Below are 18,131 nucleotides of genomic sequence, written 5' to 3' on the forward strand. Positions count from 1 at the left end.
GTCTGAACACCGATTAAAGGTATCACATGGAACACACATACTTTAATATAGTGGGAGGATTATGCAGCAGAAAGAGGGAGAAAAAGATAACGTGAAATTAACTAGAAAGGGCATGAACTACACATAGTTTTAAAATGGAATTTATCCCCCCAAGCATTTACACTTTAATCTCCTGCTTATGATTTTTAAGAGGCTGTTAATGCTTCACTTGGCCAGCACCACAGGTGATACTCTGAACAATCTCACCATTGATCTGTATAATCGAAGAGATATACATTTAGTTTAAGAGTGCCTGTATAAGTTTCCTATCTGCCCTGATCTAGCAAGGATGATCCACAAGGTGGACTGCCTTCCTGGACTGTCTCCCACACATTCAAAAAAATTGCATAGCATGCAGGAAGAAAAACATCTAGGACTTGGTTGTGCTAGGTTTACTATGGTTAACAACCATGGAGCACAGTTATGTGTGGTGAAAAGGTCTCTGCAGAGAATTTACTAAAATGGGGGGGGGGGGAACGTTTCCAGAAAATTTCCAGCCGGATTTCTCCATGGAATTTTTTTCACTTTTATGATTCATATCATAAAAACAAATCAATAACTAAATGAATGGACACAATCAATCAAATCAAATTTGAATGGATACAGTATTAGTCAAATCTAAAATAAAAATTATAATTAACTTCTTTTCCTAGGAAACAAATATATTTATGCACTGCAGCATTTCAGGAATGCTAAAATTAGTATAAACAGTCCTGTCCTCCCCTCTTATAATCTAAACAATGCAAGGAAAATCTGTGCTACTGCGTTATCTCTTAAAGTATTTACAAATGTTCCAAGATACAAATGTTCCAAGAAACAAATGTTCCAATAAATGTTCCAAGTAAAGCTTTGAATTTGTTTGAACCTAACATTTAAACCACACACAGCTATTTAGCTATTAGGAAAACTTTTAGAATATTTATGAAGCGTGTAACATTAAGCCAACTTTTTAGTTTTACCAAAGACAAGTCCGTTAAAATGCTAAACGAGGTCTCTGTCAGCCCAGAGGCGCAGAAATCTTTCTGGAAACCGTGTTTCACAAAGGGGGTGAATTTGAAATTTGCAGACTTACATTCCTAGTCACATTACTTTCCTCATCTGAGCACTCCCGGTATAGAGTTCTAAGGAGGAGCTCCATGTGCTGTGTGATATGGTCCTCTACATGTTGCAGTAATATAACCAGAAGCTGTGATGCCTTTATTCTTGTGCCCTCAACCCAGTCAGTTATATCATGGCAGAGAGCAGGAAGTATTTTGAAGATGTTTCTGATCACCAGCTCCCGACATCCCAGATCTGGACGAGTCACTAGAGTGAAATAAAAAAATTAAAGAAAAAAGAGAAAGTGGGAATTCAGGGTTAGGGAAAGGCCTGTGAAACAGCTGTATGCTTTTAAGTTCTTGAGTCACAACAGGTATACCTACAATGAAACCAGAGTACGCAAGCTATACCCAAAGCACTATGCACATTTTGTTTGCGAATGCATCAAAAGGAAATGAAATAATCTCACAAAAAGAAAGGGTCAGCTCACATAGGTGTTGCTGTTACCAAACCTTCTACCTGCACACCCAACTATTTGCATGGACAAAGTAGTATTGGAAAGTGGTGGTACAGAGATAAGAGATGACCAGTCATGATAAAGGGTATCACAGAAAGGGCACCTTAAAAAGTACACATGAACCTCCAGTTTATATGCAGCCTTCTGCATACATATGGAAAAATATGAACCTTAGCCAGCACCCTTATATATGTAAATAGGTCTACAAATATCCCATAATGTGATTTTTTTAATGTTCCAGATGCACCTTATCGCTCACTTTTCTGGCTTTTTCCATTGCAAAACCCTGAAAAGGATCTCTCCAATGTCCTATCCCCTCCCCCATCCCACAAAACTGCTCTGGTGTTTGATTCAGAAACCTTAGAATATGGCTTTATTCTTTCTCGGGATGTTGCTGTTGTTGCCAGTATGATTTTTTAAACCTTTTCCTGATATCCGTCTGTTTTGTAGGATGTAGAGTTTGAATTACCTTTGCTGACAGAGCTAACAAGTCAGCTCTATCGAAACAGCCTGCGATTTGGCTGGACACTCTTGATGGGTGGACATAACATTATTTTGGCAGTCTGGCATGAACTGTGAACAGCAGCTATAGGCAATTCAAGACTAATGAGGTGTCATTTACTATCCAGATGTAAAAGACACAAGCATGGCCCTAAGAAATGGGCAATGGGATACTTTATTTCTTATAATGTAAACTGCTACAGCCTAGCGTTCCGTTCAAACATTAAGAGGTTGAGTATCCCACCTTCAGAGGAGAGGTGGATGGCAACCAGAGACAGGGCCTTATTTGGTGGTGGCACCAATGCTTATGCAGTTTCCCCTCCCGACTGAATGATCCGTCCAGCACTTCCCTTTTAAATTTTTAGATACCGTGTCCTTTTTAATCTGCCTAAGCTTTTAAGAAACAACACTTTGTTATCTGATCTGCAGAGAACTCTTACGTAGGCCATTTTATTTATTTCAGGGTATTTTCTCATTTATTTATTTTTATTGCTTGATGCTTGCTTCTATTTTTTTCAGTTTTGCAGCTTTGAGTTTTTAAATGAACTGTATTTCAAAAGGTCTTCTCATTTTTTATTAATATGTATTGTGCACCACTTTGAACATTTTATTTTTTAAAAAAAGAAAACATAAGAGGCAGGACATGCAGTTCTGAAATAAAGATAAATGAAGCCAATGCTAATAGGAGGAGAGTTGTTGGTAAAATGGAATTGACTGAAGGAGCGGACTCTCACAAAAGAAAGCCCTCAAGCATACTGCAGTTTTGCATGAGGCCCTCTACTTGTGTGGCTGTACAAATAATAAAAAAAAACCTGATGTAAAACTTAAACAGGATGCAGAACACAGAAGTGTTTGTGAAGCACCTACTTAAAGGGAAGGATCTTCAAAGGCACTCTGAACTAAGGCTTCTTTTTGTCATGGAAGAGAGCATTTGGATTATGGAAATTGACAGCAGAAAAACAAAGAGGTCAAATTCAGAAATCCTGCCTGAGAAGACAAAGATAGAGAGTGGCATCCCATTTGACCAGAGGCATCTCCCCCCCCTCACCCCCCAACAATTTTTGACTGGTCCTTTTCAACAGTTCCCTTCATTTCTGATGCACAAATGCAGCTATTTCATCCGCATATCTCACTCCTGTCAAAGGCTTCTCCGCTGCCCCCTACCTTTTCCTAACCTGTCTGCACCCCTATCCTAAGGCAATGCTTTCTTCTTCTTCTCAGTGGAAAGTCGCCCTATTGTCAGGATGGCTTTCAGTTCCTTCTTTGCTTTTCACCCTGACCTGCAATCTCTGTCAACGGGAGATCAAAGCACACTGGGGCAGAGGTGTCAGGTTCATTAGCTTGCAGCTAGAAAAACTGGGGTTAGAGAGAAAAATTCAGCGGCAGGGGGAGGAAGGAAACGGGTGGTCTGCATTTTGGAGGTGAAGTTCTTCAGAAACCATTTAGCTTCTGTTAGAGAGAGAAGCAGATACTGAAATATACCTGTTACATGGATGTTGGAGATTAAACTTGATGCCTGGGAACGTAATGTGTTTATAATGTTTATAACGTGTTGGCACTGGCATGATTAGACTGTACGTCTTGCCTTGATCTAACACTGTGATGTGTACATAAACCCCTATCTTGTAACCCCTACATAAATGGGGTTGCCTGTATGTAACTTGGTAAAGGGATTTGCTCATTTATTTATTTATTTATTTATTTGGAATTTTCGAATCAATTGTGCTTTACAACTTGAATAAAAAAGGGAAAAGGTGCCATAAACTGTGCCAAATATTTCCCCAACAGGTTGTTTACAGAAAACACCAAAATAAACTTTAGTGAATTTCACCAGGTCCAGGAGTTCTGAAAATGCCCCAATGTAAAATGAGGAAGCATTTGCTACTACCATTGAAGACGTCTGTTGAACATGTTAAATCATTAGCAGTCACCTTGTAGCACAGGCACCACACGTTGCACAAGCTGCAGTCATTTGGGGCAAAGGTAGAAGGACCTGTAGCCCTGGCTATTCCTATACTCCTGCCTTGGTGTCCCAGGTATGCTAGCCCCCAGCTCAATAAACTAAAATTACACCAGAGCACAGAAACCTCTCATGTACTGCATGAAAGCAGCAATCTCTCATACTTTGGCCTCATCTTACATCACAAAAGGCTTGCCAAAAAGACTGGCCACTGTTAAAGTTGTGCACAGCCAGGTAAGAGCTTATCTCGTACAATTCTTTAGTAAAGGGAGAGGGAACAAGAACCATTCCACAAACCTGTTTTGAACTTCTTAAAAGATATAGTGAAAAATTATCAGGTCAGTTGTCTAAAAAGGTCCATAAATCTTTCCACAGGAGATGCAATTACAAGATGTTACAAGGCACGATGCATGAAAAATCTCAGCTCAGCTAGGCAGTTGGGGGGTTGCCCAACCTTGTGATCTACACTTGTTTTGCAAAGAACATTGTCTGACACAGATCCCTTAATGCTTGTTATTACTCACCAGCTATCTCTGCTGCATAACAATTTATCCTCTAGCACCCGCTTGGCTGTTATGCCTCAAATTATTACAGTAGTCTTACCAAAGCTACTAAGTACTCTAAGTATCATCACATGACCCCTAACTACAAAGAGATTATCTAATAGACAAACATTTTGTTTTTTATAATATTTCAAATTTTAAAAGCACAGGTTAAGTTTCCAAATATTTCAAAATGTTTGCATTTTGCTTTCTCATTAAGAGATGCTTTGTACCTGCCATATCAAACAGCTGCTCATTACAGGCTTGTAATAATGGAACAAGAAATTTGCACCCTGAACATTTTTTCATTATACTCACATCCTGGAGGATAATATGGTGGCACAACATAGAAGTCAAGTTTATCTTTAATATCATTCTCGTTTTCTTTTTCCCATTGCGAGCCTACTTTCTTCCAATAAGTAAGAGCCAGTTCCCTAAGTGTAAAACAAAGGCATCAAAAACACACATTATATATAACATACACAAAGAAGTTTAACAAATGTGTCACTTAAAAACAACGAAATCCCTTTTCAGCAAATCTGAAAGTGTTGGGTGTTTTTTTTAAAAAAAATCACACTCTGAGGCAATCTCCACAGCTACATATCTAAGGTCCCTGGAATGTCGTACATGTGTCAGTCACTGAATGTAGCGTCAAAGTACAATCTGCATGTGCGAATGAGCCATCACAGATTCACAGAATAGACTGACCTTTCATATTGCCTATTTCAACTCAAAGGACATACTTTTCAGTTCCAGTTACAGATAGGTAGCCGTGTTGGTCTGCCATAGTCAAAACAAAAAAAAATTTTTTCCCTTCCAGTAGCACCTTAAAGACCAACTAAGTTAGTTCTTGGTATGAGCTTTCGTGTGCATGCACACTGAAGAAGTGTGCATGCACACGAAAGCTCATACCAAGAACTAACTTAGTTGGTCTTTAAGGTGCTACTGGAAGGAAAAAAATACTTTTCAGTGCAAAGGTAAAAAAAAAAAAGCATTCAGCTGAGAGTCATCAAGTAATGAGAGATCCTTAGGTACTTGGATGTGTCTTCATTTGGCTGATGCTTGAGACACAGAAGGAAAGCAAGTATTCTGAGCCTTAGGTCAGCAGATCTCTTTTGCGTACAGCAGTAAATGTTACTTTCTGACTGGAAGCCTTTGTGCATACAGCTTCCACCTTCATTCATTTCAATGCACATACATTAGCGATGGACGAACACACCATTTCAGTTGTAGAGCTAGACAGCATGGTTCCACTCTCTACTTTAATACATGAGCTGCAACATCCAAATAGAGCATAAATTATATAAACTGGATTCTGAGTTCTACTTACTTGTTTTCATGTATTTCATCAGTAAGGCCACTGAGTAACAGAGGAATTAACTTGTGAAAATAAGAATATCTATCCCGCAGGTGGAGTAGCCACTCTCCAGTGACGCTGGTAACAGCCTCTCTAACCTAGAAATGTTTAAAAGCAATGTATGACACATTTACATTCATCAAATATAAAAATAGACCATTGCATTACAATTTTAAAAAAAACAAACCCTTAATTCATGCAGCCTGAGGTTTTGGTTAAACTTCTTTTAAAAATAAAGATTCAGCTTTCTTCATACATCCCTGCAAGTTCTTTGAGATGGAGGGGGAGGGGTTTGTTTGTTAATATGTTATGTGCTTTTGTGGTTTTATACTGTAAACCACCCTGTGATCTTTGGATGAAGGGTGGTATATAAATTTAATAAATAAATAATAAATAAATAAAAAGAAATATAACCCAGGCAGGCTTTTACTTTATCCTTCATCATAACACGCAAACTGGTGTTCCATAAATTTAGTTTTAAAAGCCTCATTTCAAACAGGAAAATCTTAAAACAGTCTTGGAAATCTGACAGTAAATTAACCTAAAGAGAAAAACTGTTCAAGATTGCAGTGCTAAAATTAAATATGGTCTCTCACATGCATCTTCAAGAAATAACTGCCTGGTTACAATTTAGCCAGAACCAAGTTACCTGTGGGATCTCATCAAAACACCGCTGGGCTAGGTGAGAAAGCACATCGTCCAGAGACTTCACATTGCCAAACTGAATCACTGCTCCTGTAGCCTGAATGACAGCAACACGGACTCTATAGTGTTGATGGGAAATTGCTTGCATTAAGGGATTGATCAAACTTTCTGACTGCATGTGAAAGGTATCTGGCAGAGGAAAATAAAGAAAAATTATGTTACTCCTAGTGAAGTAGTGTAGTTAGGTGTGTGCACTGTTTTATAATAGCACACAGAATGCTGAGCAAAGACTTGGACACTACCAATATACGGCCGCCAATGAATCTGTAATGGTGCTGTGGAATGGCAGAACAGCAATCTTAATCTTACTGAAAGATTTCATTTCAGCTGCCTTTTTCTGTATTTTCTGCAGGGGGCGGTGGAAATGGGAGGTCACAGAAAGGTCAAAGTGGGGCCAAGGTGAGCTTTATCATACATTTTTGATAGAGAACTATTTCACATCAACATTCTTGTCTTAAACATGTTTCTTATGAATAAATGTTATTGATTTAAATCGTGTTTTAACCTTCAAGTAAGCATAGATGAGTGCATTATTTTAATTTCCAGTTTATATGTGCAAATTGCCTTCAGATAGGGTCCAACATACTGGTCTAGCCACGGGGGGGGGGCAGATTATGTCTCTTGGGGGTGACTGCCCATCCTCTTTTGACACCACCTATGACTTGGCTTCTTCAGTCTGCTGCTCTTAAAGACAAAAGCAACCCAGGCTGTTAAGTTTTCACTTCTCCTGTGGTCTTTTAGTAAGATGTAATTGCCTTATATACAGAATCAGCCCTCTAGCTCAGTATTATTTGCCACACCCGGGGTCACTAACATATGCCCACAGAGGCCTTCTCTGGCACTCACAGGGTCCTCCCCACCCCCGGGACACATATACAAAATTAGGTTTGATAGCAGATTTTAGTTGTAGGTGTGTACTTGGTTCCAAGGTGCACATGCAGTGCCCACAGGAGTTTCTCGTTTCCAAATGTGTCCCCCACAGTTGGGAACCCCTGGCCTACAGTGACTGGCAGCAATTCTCCAGAGTTCTAGGCTGGGTTCTTTTCCAGCCCTACCAGGAGATACCAGGGGCTGAACCTGGGACCTTCTACATGCAAAGCAGATGGTCTACCACGGAGCTGCAGCCCTTTCCCCAAGTGCAAATGTGGGTAGGGGGATCACATCCACACCGTATTAATTTAAAGCACATGGCTTCCCTGAAATAGAACTACAATTGCCAGCACCCTGAACAAACCAGAGTTCCCAGGATCCTTTTTGGGTGAGAAGCCATGTGCTTGAAACATATGGCATGGATGTGGCCAAAAACAGAGCTCCTGTTCCATCTCCACTGTCAGTGGCATTATAAACACCATTCGCTGGGAACACTGATGGGCCACTGGGCCTAATCCAGGAGAGTCATCTTCTTATGCAACTTCATTTGTCCTAAGAGAAGGAGCAATGATGTGTAGGGCTTCCCTCACGCTTGATCTGGAAGCTGCAATTAGTCTAGAATGCTGCAGCAGGAGTAAGGAGTAACGCCTTGTCAGCATATAACACCTACGCTAAGAAATCTGCACTGGTTGCCAATTTGCTGCTGGGCGTTACTATCAGTATATGAGCCCCTATCGACTTCCGACCAGTTTACCTACAAAATCGCCTTACCCCGCATGCGCCCACTTGACTGCTTCGATCGGCACAACTGGCACTTTCACAGGTGCCATAGAATACCTGCACCACAAATTCAATCACTTTGTGTGGCAGCGCCTGCACTTGGGAACACCTTGCCTATGGAGATCAAGCAGGACTTGCCCTCACTACACCCTTTTTTGGCACCTGCTATAAACATTCCTGTTGCAGCCAAGTGTACCTGGATAGTTAGAAAGTTGAGGTAATTCCAATCTATTTTAGCCGGTTAACTTTTGAATGTTTTAAGGAAGGGCTGAGGTTTTTTATTTCTTGATTTTACGGTTTTACCTTTTGGTGAACCGCTTTGAGATTTATTTTAAATGAAACAGGATAGCTCAGTCAGTAGACCACGAGACTTTTCATATCGGTCTTGAGTTTGGAGTCCCACGTTGGGTGAAAGATTCCTGCATGGTAGGGGTTGGATGTACAACCCCCCACCCCGTGGCCCCTCCCAACTCTACAAATCTGTAATTCTGTGAATGAATTTGAGCTGTGGCCTAAACCACGGAGCCTCTTGGGCTTGCCGATCAGAAGGTCGGTGGTTCAAATCCATGTGACGAGTTGCGCTCCCGTTGCTCTGCCCCAGCTCCTGCCAACCTAGCAGTTCGAAAGCATGCCAGTGCAAGTAGGTAAATAGGTACTGCTGCGGCGGGAAGGTAAACAGCGTTTCCGTGCGCTTTGGTTTCCATCACGGTGTCCCGCTGCACCAGAAGCGGTTTAGTCATGCTGGGCACATGACCCGGAAAGTTGTCTGTGGACAAACGCCGGCTCCCTTGGCCTGAAAGCGAGATGAGCACCGCAACCCCATAGTCGCCTTTGACTGGACTTAACGGTCCAGGGGTCCTTTACCTTTTTTCTTCACCCTACAGCAACCCAACTCCAGCTGGGGGAAAAATACCTTTTCTCCACTGCTCTTCAAAGTGCCCTGGCCCCCTTTCCTTCTCCCCCCGTCCCAAGCCAGGCTTCTTCTCTGCACCCTCCCCACCCTCCAGTCCACCAGGCAGCCCCTTCCCCAACCCCACACGCATCGCGGTCCCCCTGCGCGCACCTGGCATGGCCTTGGCGCAGGCGGCGGCTCCCGCGCAGCCCTCTCGCTTGGCCTGTGGATACGGGTCGAGGAGGGCGCTGCGCAGGGCGCGCACCAGCTCGGGCAGGTAAGGCGCCAGGGCGTCTCCCCGGCACGCCTGCAGCAGGAGGCTGAGCAGCTGCAGGAGGCCCAGGCGCAGCTCCTCGCACGGCTCGCCTTCGCCCGGCGGGAGGCCCAGGCGCTGCGCCAGCGCCGGCACCAGGAAGGGCAGCGCCTGCTCCGGCCGGCTGCCCTGGCTCACGCCGTGGCGGGTCAGTTCCAGCGCCAGCTCCCGGCAGCGCTCGGCCGGGTCGGCCACCAGGCAACGCGCCAGTGGCCGGAGCATCTCCTTGGCGAACACCTCCTGAAGCACCGGCGGCGGCAGCGGCCGCTCCAGGACCGCCGCGCGGAGCCCGGCCAGCGCCTGCAAGCGGGACTGCCGGGACCCGTCCTGCAGGCGGTCGAGGTGCCGGGACACCGCTTGGCTGACCTCGGCCACCCGAGGGTGGTGGTCTCCGATGGCCCCAGGCTCGTCGGCCATGCTGCCGCGTGCCCGTTGCTAAGGGAAGGCGGCGGCTAGGCCCGTTGCTAAGGGCCCCGACGCGGCTTCGCGGCCGCCGGCCGGGTTTGTTTACGGCGCCCGGCGACGTGCTTTACGGCAGGGGCCGGAAAGCGAGGACGCGGATTGGCGTCAAGAGGAGGATGGGGGGGGGGTTGCGCGGGCTCGCTAAAGCAGCGCTAACTATACTCAAGAAGCAAGGATCGCTGCCTGAGCTCTTACGCTTTTCTGCTACTAAGTTGCCGCGAAGCCGCTTACGAGAGAACACTAAAGCAACACAAAAGCGACGAGTCAATAAATAAAATGCTTTGCGATTCAAAATGTTGTCGTCGTTGTTGGCATTTGTCTGTCTCAAGCGACAGTGCACCTCTGAGGGTGAAGGCAAACCCACCCCAAGCACTTCTGCCATTTCAGCCTGGAAACAGGCTAATTCATTTCTGGTTCCATCCAAGAAGAGCCCAGGGGAGTTCACCCAATGTCAATGGTTACTGAATTCTTGTCTTGAGAGACAATGGAGTGTGCCGCTGGGGGTGAAGCCAAACCTCTGTGTTAACAGCAGCAAAGTGACTTCCTTGGGACGCAAGTCTTGGTAGTGTGTCTGGAGGTCCTGGGCCGCCAGACCACAAGACCCTCTGTCACTGATGTGGTCCAAAGGAAAGCAGAGCAATACGTTTGGCTGTAGGAGTTGCTGGTAGGAGGCGTACAAGGCTTCATGCAAGGTCTTGGGACAGCAAGGCAAGTGTGTGCCTTCGCACAGTGTTTTGTGCGCCCAAGTGGGAGTGTGGTTAACATGAGCAGCAATTGGAACTTCAGCCTTCTTACTAGCAAAGCAGAGATTCTACTAGCAAATAAAAGGAGAATAGCTTTACATTCAAATGACAGATGATAAGAAAGCACTTTCCCTTTACTTTTTCACTCATTCGTTCATGATTTTATTTGCCGTTTTCCCACACACGCTGAAAAAATCATGCTCAAAGCTGCTTATGACAGAGAAAGCAGGGAAAAACAGTGCAAAAGCAACTTCACAATGAAACAAAAGCAAATGTAACAACATACCAAAACATACACACACGATTTAAGTTCTATAAATATAACAAGATTACATTAACAACATTACTCCACCTGTAAATAGCAAAAATAACAAGGGAGCTGAACGGTTTCCCCTTGGTCCTAAAAATACCCCTTGGTCCTAAAAACAGACCCTCCCCTGCAGCTATTTGCAAGGCCTCATAAAGGCAAGGAGTGAGATAGCTGGAAACACCACTCCCATGCTGTTGCTTTCATGTTTAATTGCCACAACATTAGGGGTGGACATATCAGGACACAGAAAGGGCCAAAAAAGATGGGTTACTCATGATGTTCAGATCCAGCTGCTATTTGCCTCTGCCAGCATAGCTAGTGATGATGGGAGCTGTAGTGCAGCAACAGCTGGGAGGGTCACAGGCTCCCCCTCTCTGACTTAAAATATCAGATATGTTGTTTTGATGTATGCTTTGACCATCTTTGTCAGTGAAGAAGAAGGTTGTCATTATGGTAAAAACCACCTTTTAACCCTAGCTTGGCTTCTGTTATCCATGCCATGATAGCCTCCTGTTTGGATTACTGCAATACATTGAATATGGATGGGTCTGCTTCTGAAGAGGGCCCAGAAATTTAATTTTATTCAGAACACAGATGCAAGATTGCCACCTGAGACAGAATGGTACAAAAACGACTTGGATGATGGACTCAAGGGCATCCTGATCAAATTTGCAGATGACACCAAACTGGGAGGGGTGGCTAACACCCCAGAGGACAGGATCACACTTCAAAACGACCTTGACAGATTAGAGAACTGGGCCAAAACAAACAAGATGAATTTTAACAGGGAGAAATGTAAAGTATTGCACTTGGGCAAAAAAAATGAGAGGCACAAATACAAGATGGGTGACACCTGGCTTGAGAGCAGTACATGTGAAAAGGATCTAGGAGTCTTGGTTGACCACCAACTTGACATGAGCCAACAGTGTGACGCGGCAGCTAAAAAAGCCAATGCAATTCTGGGCTGCATCAATAGGAGTATAGCATCTAGATCAAGGGAAGTAATAGTGCCACTGTATTCTGCTCTGGTCAGACCTCACCTGGAGTACTGTGTCCAGTTCTGGGCACCACAGTTCAAGAAGGACACTGACAAACTGGAACGTGTCCAGAGGAGGGCAACCAAAATGGTCAAAGACCTGGAAACGATGCCTTATGAGGAACGGCTAAGGGAGCTGGCCATGTTTAGCCTGGAGAAGAGGAGGTTAAGGGGTGATATGATAGCCATGTTCAAATATATAAAAGGATGTCACATTGAGGAGGGAGAAAGGTTGTTTTCTGCTGCTCCAGAGAAGCGGACACGGAGCAATGGTTCCAAACTACAAGAAAGAAGATTCCACCTAAACATTAGGAAGAACTTCCTGACAGTAAGAGCTGTTCAACAGTGGAATTTGCTGCCAAGGAGTGTGGTGGAGTCTCCTTCTTTGGAGGTCTTTAAGCAGAGGCTTGACAACCATATGTCAGGAGTGCTCTGATGGTGTTTCCTGCTTGGCAGGGGGTTGGACTCGATGGCCCTTGTGGTCTCTTCCAACTCTATGATTCTATGATTTGTTTATTTATGTCTATGTATTTTGCAGAACATGTAGACCGCTAAACATCAAAATACCCAAGCAGTGTACAATAAAAAAGAGAAATAACAATGAAATATAAAAAACATAATGAAACAGATTTCAGACATAAGAAATGTGTTCAAATGTGGCAAGGGCAGTGAGATCCTCAGACCATTGCAAAATAGGTGATGGATGTTTATTCTTCCAGCTCGAAGTAGAAGTCTCTCAGCAGCCATAAAGGCTCACAAAATCTATTTGGTTGTTTTGCCATTAACCCCCATACTACAGGAATGTAATTTAATACAGCGTGTACATTTGCAAATTTCAAGGATTTTGCCAATAAAATAACCAACCTGGATAACTTCAGACTAAAAAGAAAATATCACTGGGCATGCTCTCATCATATGCTTCAGTGAGATATTTCCAGCATTACACCTCCAGTATCTTTCTGTATTACACAGTGCCTTCCTGTAAAAATATTGTGGAGGCCACTATACATTAAACATCAGTGTTTATGTTCGCTGACTGGGAACAGTTGTGGACCACAGGTATGAAATTTACGGCATGTAATGCCCTAAGAGAGAATATTATGAAAATGATATACAGGTGGTACATGACACCAGTCAAGCTTGCAAAAATCTATCATTTGCCCGATAATAAATGTTGGAAATGTAAAGAAAACGAAGGTACATTCTTTCATCTTTGGTGGACGTGCCCAAAGATTAAGGCTTTCTGGGAGATGATCTATAGTGAAATGAAAAAGGTATTTAAATATACCTTCCTGAAGAAACCAGAGGCCTTTCTCCTGGGCATAGTCGGCCAATTGGTGCCAAAGAAGGATAGAACTTTATGTATGCGACAACAGCAGCAAGAATACTCATTGCAAAGTATTGGAAGACACAAGATTTACCCACCCTGGAAGAGTGGCAGATGAAGGTGATGGACTATATGGAACTGGCGGAAATGACTGGCAGAATCCGAGACCAGGGAGAAGAGTTGGTGGAAGAAGATTGGAAGAAATTTAAAGACTATTTGCGGAAACATTGTAAAATCAATGAATGTTAAAATGATGTTGGATTGAAATTAAGTGGCATTAGCAACAAGGTTAATAAGATTATGTAAAAATGGATTGATAACGGATGAAAATATATAGTTATAATATGTTGAGATATAGAGTTAAGATAAATGAAAGAGGGTAAGGATTTGCTGAACCAATCATGTGAATGGGAATACAAAAAAGGGAGGTGTGAGGAGGTCAGGGAAATAAGCAAATGAAAATTAAGATAGAAAAACTAATTTGTCTTTTTAATTTTTTCTATTTACCTTTGTATGTTTTTTATATCTTTTTATATATGTCTTTTTGTATTTTTTTTCTTTTTTTTCTTTCCCCCCCCCCTTTTATTCTGTAACTCTTTGTTTTTTGTGAAATTTCAATAAATATCTTTAAAAAAATAAACATCAGTTTTTGCTGGATCAATGGCAAATTTAAGTCATAAAAATGCACCCCTATTTTCATTATTTTGGCAGCTTGGTTTTGGGAGAAGGAGAACTGTTGCTACTGTTAAACAACAGGGAGTCAGAAATCCTTGGTCATCTGCTACAAATCACGCCCCTGGTGCATAGATGTCAACATTTCCCTTTTTTTAAGGGAAATTCTCTTATTCCGAATAGGATTCCTTGCAAGAAAAGGGAAAAGTTGACAGCTATGCCCTGGTGTAATCTGTCGCCTGAACCCTTTTAACTCATGATGCCAAGAACTGAACCTGGGACCTTCCGTATGAAAAGCATATGTTCTACCACTGAGCTATGGTCCTTCATGTAAGGGAAGTGTATTATAGTGCACAATCTGTTCACAAGCGACCCAGATGAGCATATGTGCAATACATTAGTCTTCAGGACATATTATAGGTCACAGCCTGACCTAGGATGAGTCACAACAGCAGCACTGCCACCATACAATTGTACAGTGAAATAAAAATAATAATCCCTAAATGTATGCTTCAGCTACAGGTGGATACCAGGTCTGAAAAGACAGACAGAGGCCAACAAAAGTCAAAGTCCAGGGGGTCATGCTGTCTATCGGTTTCCTCTTCTTTAGGCTCAGGGTTTCCCCTTGCAGAACCTGGGAGGTAGGAAGAGGTTGGGGAGCAAAACTAGACCTAGTGCGTTTTGCCTGCCATTGGCTCTAGCTACATCAGCCATCAGCTCTGTCTCCAGCCGCTGCTGGGCTCATTGCCTTCTGCCCTACTAGTCTCAACAGGCACTAAATCCTTGCTTCTTTAAGCCATCACTCCAGATCCTTGCCTCTCCATCGTGCCCCAGTTCTCCCCTACCTGTTCCATTTTGGGTGAGTTTAAAATAACAGCAGCAACATCATCACCATCCCCCAAGCAAGTGACTGGACTAACATAACCACAAGCATCGCACAGGGCCTGGAGCATGTTCCTTCCCAGTCTGTGTGTGTGTGTTTTACTCTCCATGCAGGAGGGAGGCTGAACTTGCCTATGACTGACAGCCAGCTGGGACTTCCTGTGTGTGTGGGTTTGCTGCTGCTAGCGCAACAGAGCCTTAACGCTTTGTGTGCAAGGGGAATAAGAAAAGGGGGGGAATCAAAACACAGGCAGGCAGACAAATCTGGGGGTGGATAAGTAGCGGGGATCTCTTTTGCCGGGGCTTTTCTGAAAGCACACGGAGGAGGGGAAAGGGGGATTCACGAGCAGCCAGCCAGCCGCTGGAGGAGGAAGAGGAGGAGGCTGCACTGCGGAATAACGGGAGCTAAAAGAGGAAGAGGTTTGTAGCTGCCGCTGCTGCTTGTCGCTGATCCAGCAACTCAGGTATTTAGCTATGGTCCCCTCTGGCATGGCACGCGCAGCCTGCTCTTGTCCCCCTAGCGCTATGGAGAGGGGATCTCTGATCTCTTCCCCCCACTCACCCTCCTCTCTCTCTCCATCCCTCCTTCCTCCCTTGCTTGCTTTTGGCAGCTGTTCCCCCAGCAACAATGGCTGAGAGAATTAATTCAGCACAAAGGGCTGTTGCTGATGGAGACGGTGGAAGAGGGAGGGGAGAAGAGGATGAAGGGTACCCCTCCTTCTCCATCGAGAGCGAGAAAGAGGGAGAGAGAGAGAGACTGCGATGGTGCTTTGTTGGGGGATATAGGAGGCATTGGGAATGCTTGGGGAGACAGCCTTTCCCCATGTATAAATCAAACCCCAGCAAGGGATGAGGATGTTGGCTGACTGCAACCCTCAGTCTGAATCACTCACAGTGTTAAGAGATGTTGCTCTTTTGGGAAGGATGCACAAGGAAGGGGAGGAGGTTTCCCTCGCTGCGCAGCTCTAAGGCTGTGCAATTTTATTTATTTGTTGCTCCGTTTTTCAGTCTTCTCCCAGATTTTAATCTTCTTCCAGTGATTTGAGATTCAGTTTGACAAGAGATTGGACCTGCCGTTCCTCCTCTCTTAGAAGTCTTGTGGGGATCACCTTCCAAAAATATGTGATGTCAGGTCCTCGGCCAATGGGGGATCCGTGCATGCAAAACACATCCAAATCTTGGACCTATGCTTACCTAAAGAGAGGGAAATGCAATCAGTGATTGACACCGCACAGTCCGCTCTCTTGTTTGCACATCCCGATCAATCTCAGCTGCAGTTCGAACACGTGTCCTTTTATTTTGGATGAGCTTGGCGTCTGAAATGCATTGACGGGAGGAATGGGTCATTCACCCTCTTGTTTGCTTTGATGAAAGAGCAGTGCTGGTTTATTGTCTTTCACGAACAAGTATTGTTTCCTTGAGATATTTTTCTGCACTAATATCTAGAACCATAAAAACACACACAAAAAGGTGTGGAGGTGCTATTCTCTGTACCACATTTGCTGGGGAATGAACTGAACAGTTCAGAATTTGACAAGGAATAGTATGCAATGGTTTCTTTGGAATTTGCAGTGAGAGGAAAGGAAATAGCATTGGGGTGTTCTGTAGGCCAAAAGGCTAAGCCACCAACTCACCAGGTCCATTAGATAAAGATCAGTTTCCCAAAAACCAGTGTCTAACAATTATTATGAAAAAAAAATATTTAATAGCAAACCAGTCTAGTGCAGGCAGAGCTAGGATATTTTTTGCTCCATGATGCAGAAGGAGCAGAAGATTATGTAGAAAGATCATTTTCACTTTTTTGTGGGGGGGGGGGTAAACATCTAATGAAGAGCCTATGACTTATAACACACTGAACATTTAAGGACTGCTACATTGTAGGTTTGTTATTCAAGTCTTTTGGGTGAGAATATGCAATGTATGTTCTATGTTGCTGGCAGATGATTTGATAGGACTGAGATACTGAAAGTTACTTTTTGCCCAGTATTTGAAAACTTGATTTCTGTCCAGTTTTGTACACCTGAAGACTTTGGAGAATGGCTTATGCTTCTTTAAACACCATGCTGTTTTCTCACCCAGGTTTGTTGTCTGTTTACAGTCACAAAGATGGCTGCTTCGTCCTCTTGCAATGTGGAAGACGACGAGAGCCTGAAGGGATGTGAACGCTACGTTCAGAAGCATAACATCCAGCAGATTCTGAAAGAGTGCATTGTCAACCTCTGCATAGCAAAACCTGACCGGCCGATGAAGTTCTTGCGAGAACATTTTGAGAAACTGGAGAAGGTCAGTGATTGTCAAATATGCACAGGGGCAAAGGGCACAAATGTAACAGCAGGGCAAAATCGAAGATACTTCCAGTATTTAGGAAACTGCTTGTTACTGACTGAGACCCTTGGTCTGTCTAGCTCTGTGATGTTTACATCACGGGAAGGTGTGAGGTAGTGGTGTTGTGGGCCAGAACCACAGGTCTTTCCTGGCAACCTCTATACATCCTATTTGGGGTTGGGGGAGAAATTTTATTTATTTTAAGGTGAATCTACCTATTCTACACTTTCTGAATCAATATATAAACCAGAACAAAGCCATCCTTTGAAATTTGCATATCTCCAAATTTTTCAGTGCAGTTTTCTGGCCAAGTAATGTGCACAAGAATTCATATGGTGGGGGTAAAGTGTGCATAGAAAGGCATATATTCGTGAAAGTAACATGCAGAATGCATTACATTTGTTGAAATTGCTTACAAAAACATATTTGGTTGCGCACCAAAAGGTGTGTATTAGGAGAAATTTCACAACAGCGCTGATGAATTTCCACGAGAGAGAAAAAGGAATTCACAAACCGATGTGGAGATCTGGAGAACTGAAGCACGGGGAAATGAGAAACTGTGAGAAACTGAAATGGACAGATTCGCCTATCCCTAATTCCTGCCCCTTCCTACTTTTTATAAACGAAAAACAAAGTGAAATCTTTGCTTACAGGACGCCTGGACGCTTTATAGAGTGTAGTGCGGAAACCTCAGCCACCCACCACCCAAATTTCGCAAAGGAATCTTTACATATAAATCAGAATATGCAAATTTCATGCCGAGTTATGTCCTTTGCTGTGCCTGATGCCAAGGGCTCCCACAAGTGGGGCAAGCACTGAGCCTTGTGCGTACATCTACTGTGCAACGGTGTAAAACACCA

At 43.6% G+C, this 18,131-nt stretch overlaps 2 protein-coding genes across 5 annotated transcripts in view; one reads left to right on the top strand and one right to left on the bottom strand.

Annotated features, from left to right (window-relative positions):
- Positions 1-10,045, bottom strand: part of DNAAF5 (dynein axonemal assembly factor 5) — a 34,737-nt gene extending 24,692 nt beyond the window's left edge. Inside the window, exons 1-5 of one of the 2 annotated variants that reach the window (XR_014541405.1) lie at positions 9,373-10,030; positions 6,604-6,788; positions 5,928-6,052; positions 4,916-5,031; positions 1,112-1,344 (exon numbers count right to left, since the gene is read on the bottom strand). Coding sequence is in view for 1 of the 2 variants with exons in the window: in XM_083585046.1 (XP_083441172.1) it covers positions 1,112-1,344; positions 4,916-5,031; positions 5,928-6,052; positions 6,604-6,788; positions 9,373-9,931 (1,218 nt within the window). In the remaining variant the exon portion in view is untranslated. Of the gene's footprint in view, positions 1-1,111; positions 1,345-4,915; positions 5,032-5,927; positions 6,053-6,603; positions 6,789-9,372 lie in introns of both variants that reach the window. The other variant, XM_083585046.1, reaches the window with a different exon arrangement.
- Positions 10,046-15,094: 5,049 nt separating this feature from the next.
- PRKAR1B (protein kinase cAMP-dependent type I regulatory subunit beta) overlaps positions 15,095-18,131 on the top strand; it is a 109,663-nt gene continuing 106,626 nt past the window's right edge. The window contains exons 1-2 of one of the 3 annotated variants that reach the window (XM_083585336.1): positions 15,095-15,410; positions 17,026-17,229. In XM_083585336.1, coding sequence (XP_083441462.1) covers positions 17,053-17,229 — 177 coding nt within the window. In that variant the 5' untranslated portion in view covers positions 15,095-15,410; positions 17,026-17,052. The remainder of the gene's footprint in view (positions 15,411-17,025; positions 17,230-18,131) is intronic. The other 2 variants (XM_083585337.1, XM_083585335.1) reach the window with 2 other exon arrangements.

Source organism: Podarcis filfolensis (assembly GCF_964270895.1).
Source record: "Podarcis filfolensis genome assembly, chromosome: 14".
NCBI lineage: Eukaryota > Metazoa > Chordata > Lepidosauria > Squamata > Lacertidae > Podarcis > Podarcis filfolensis.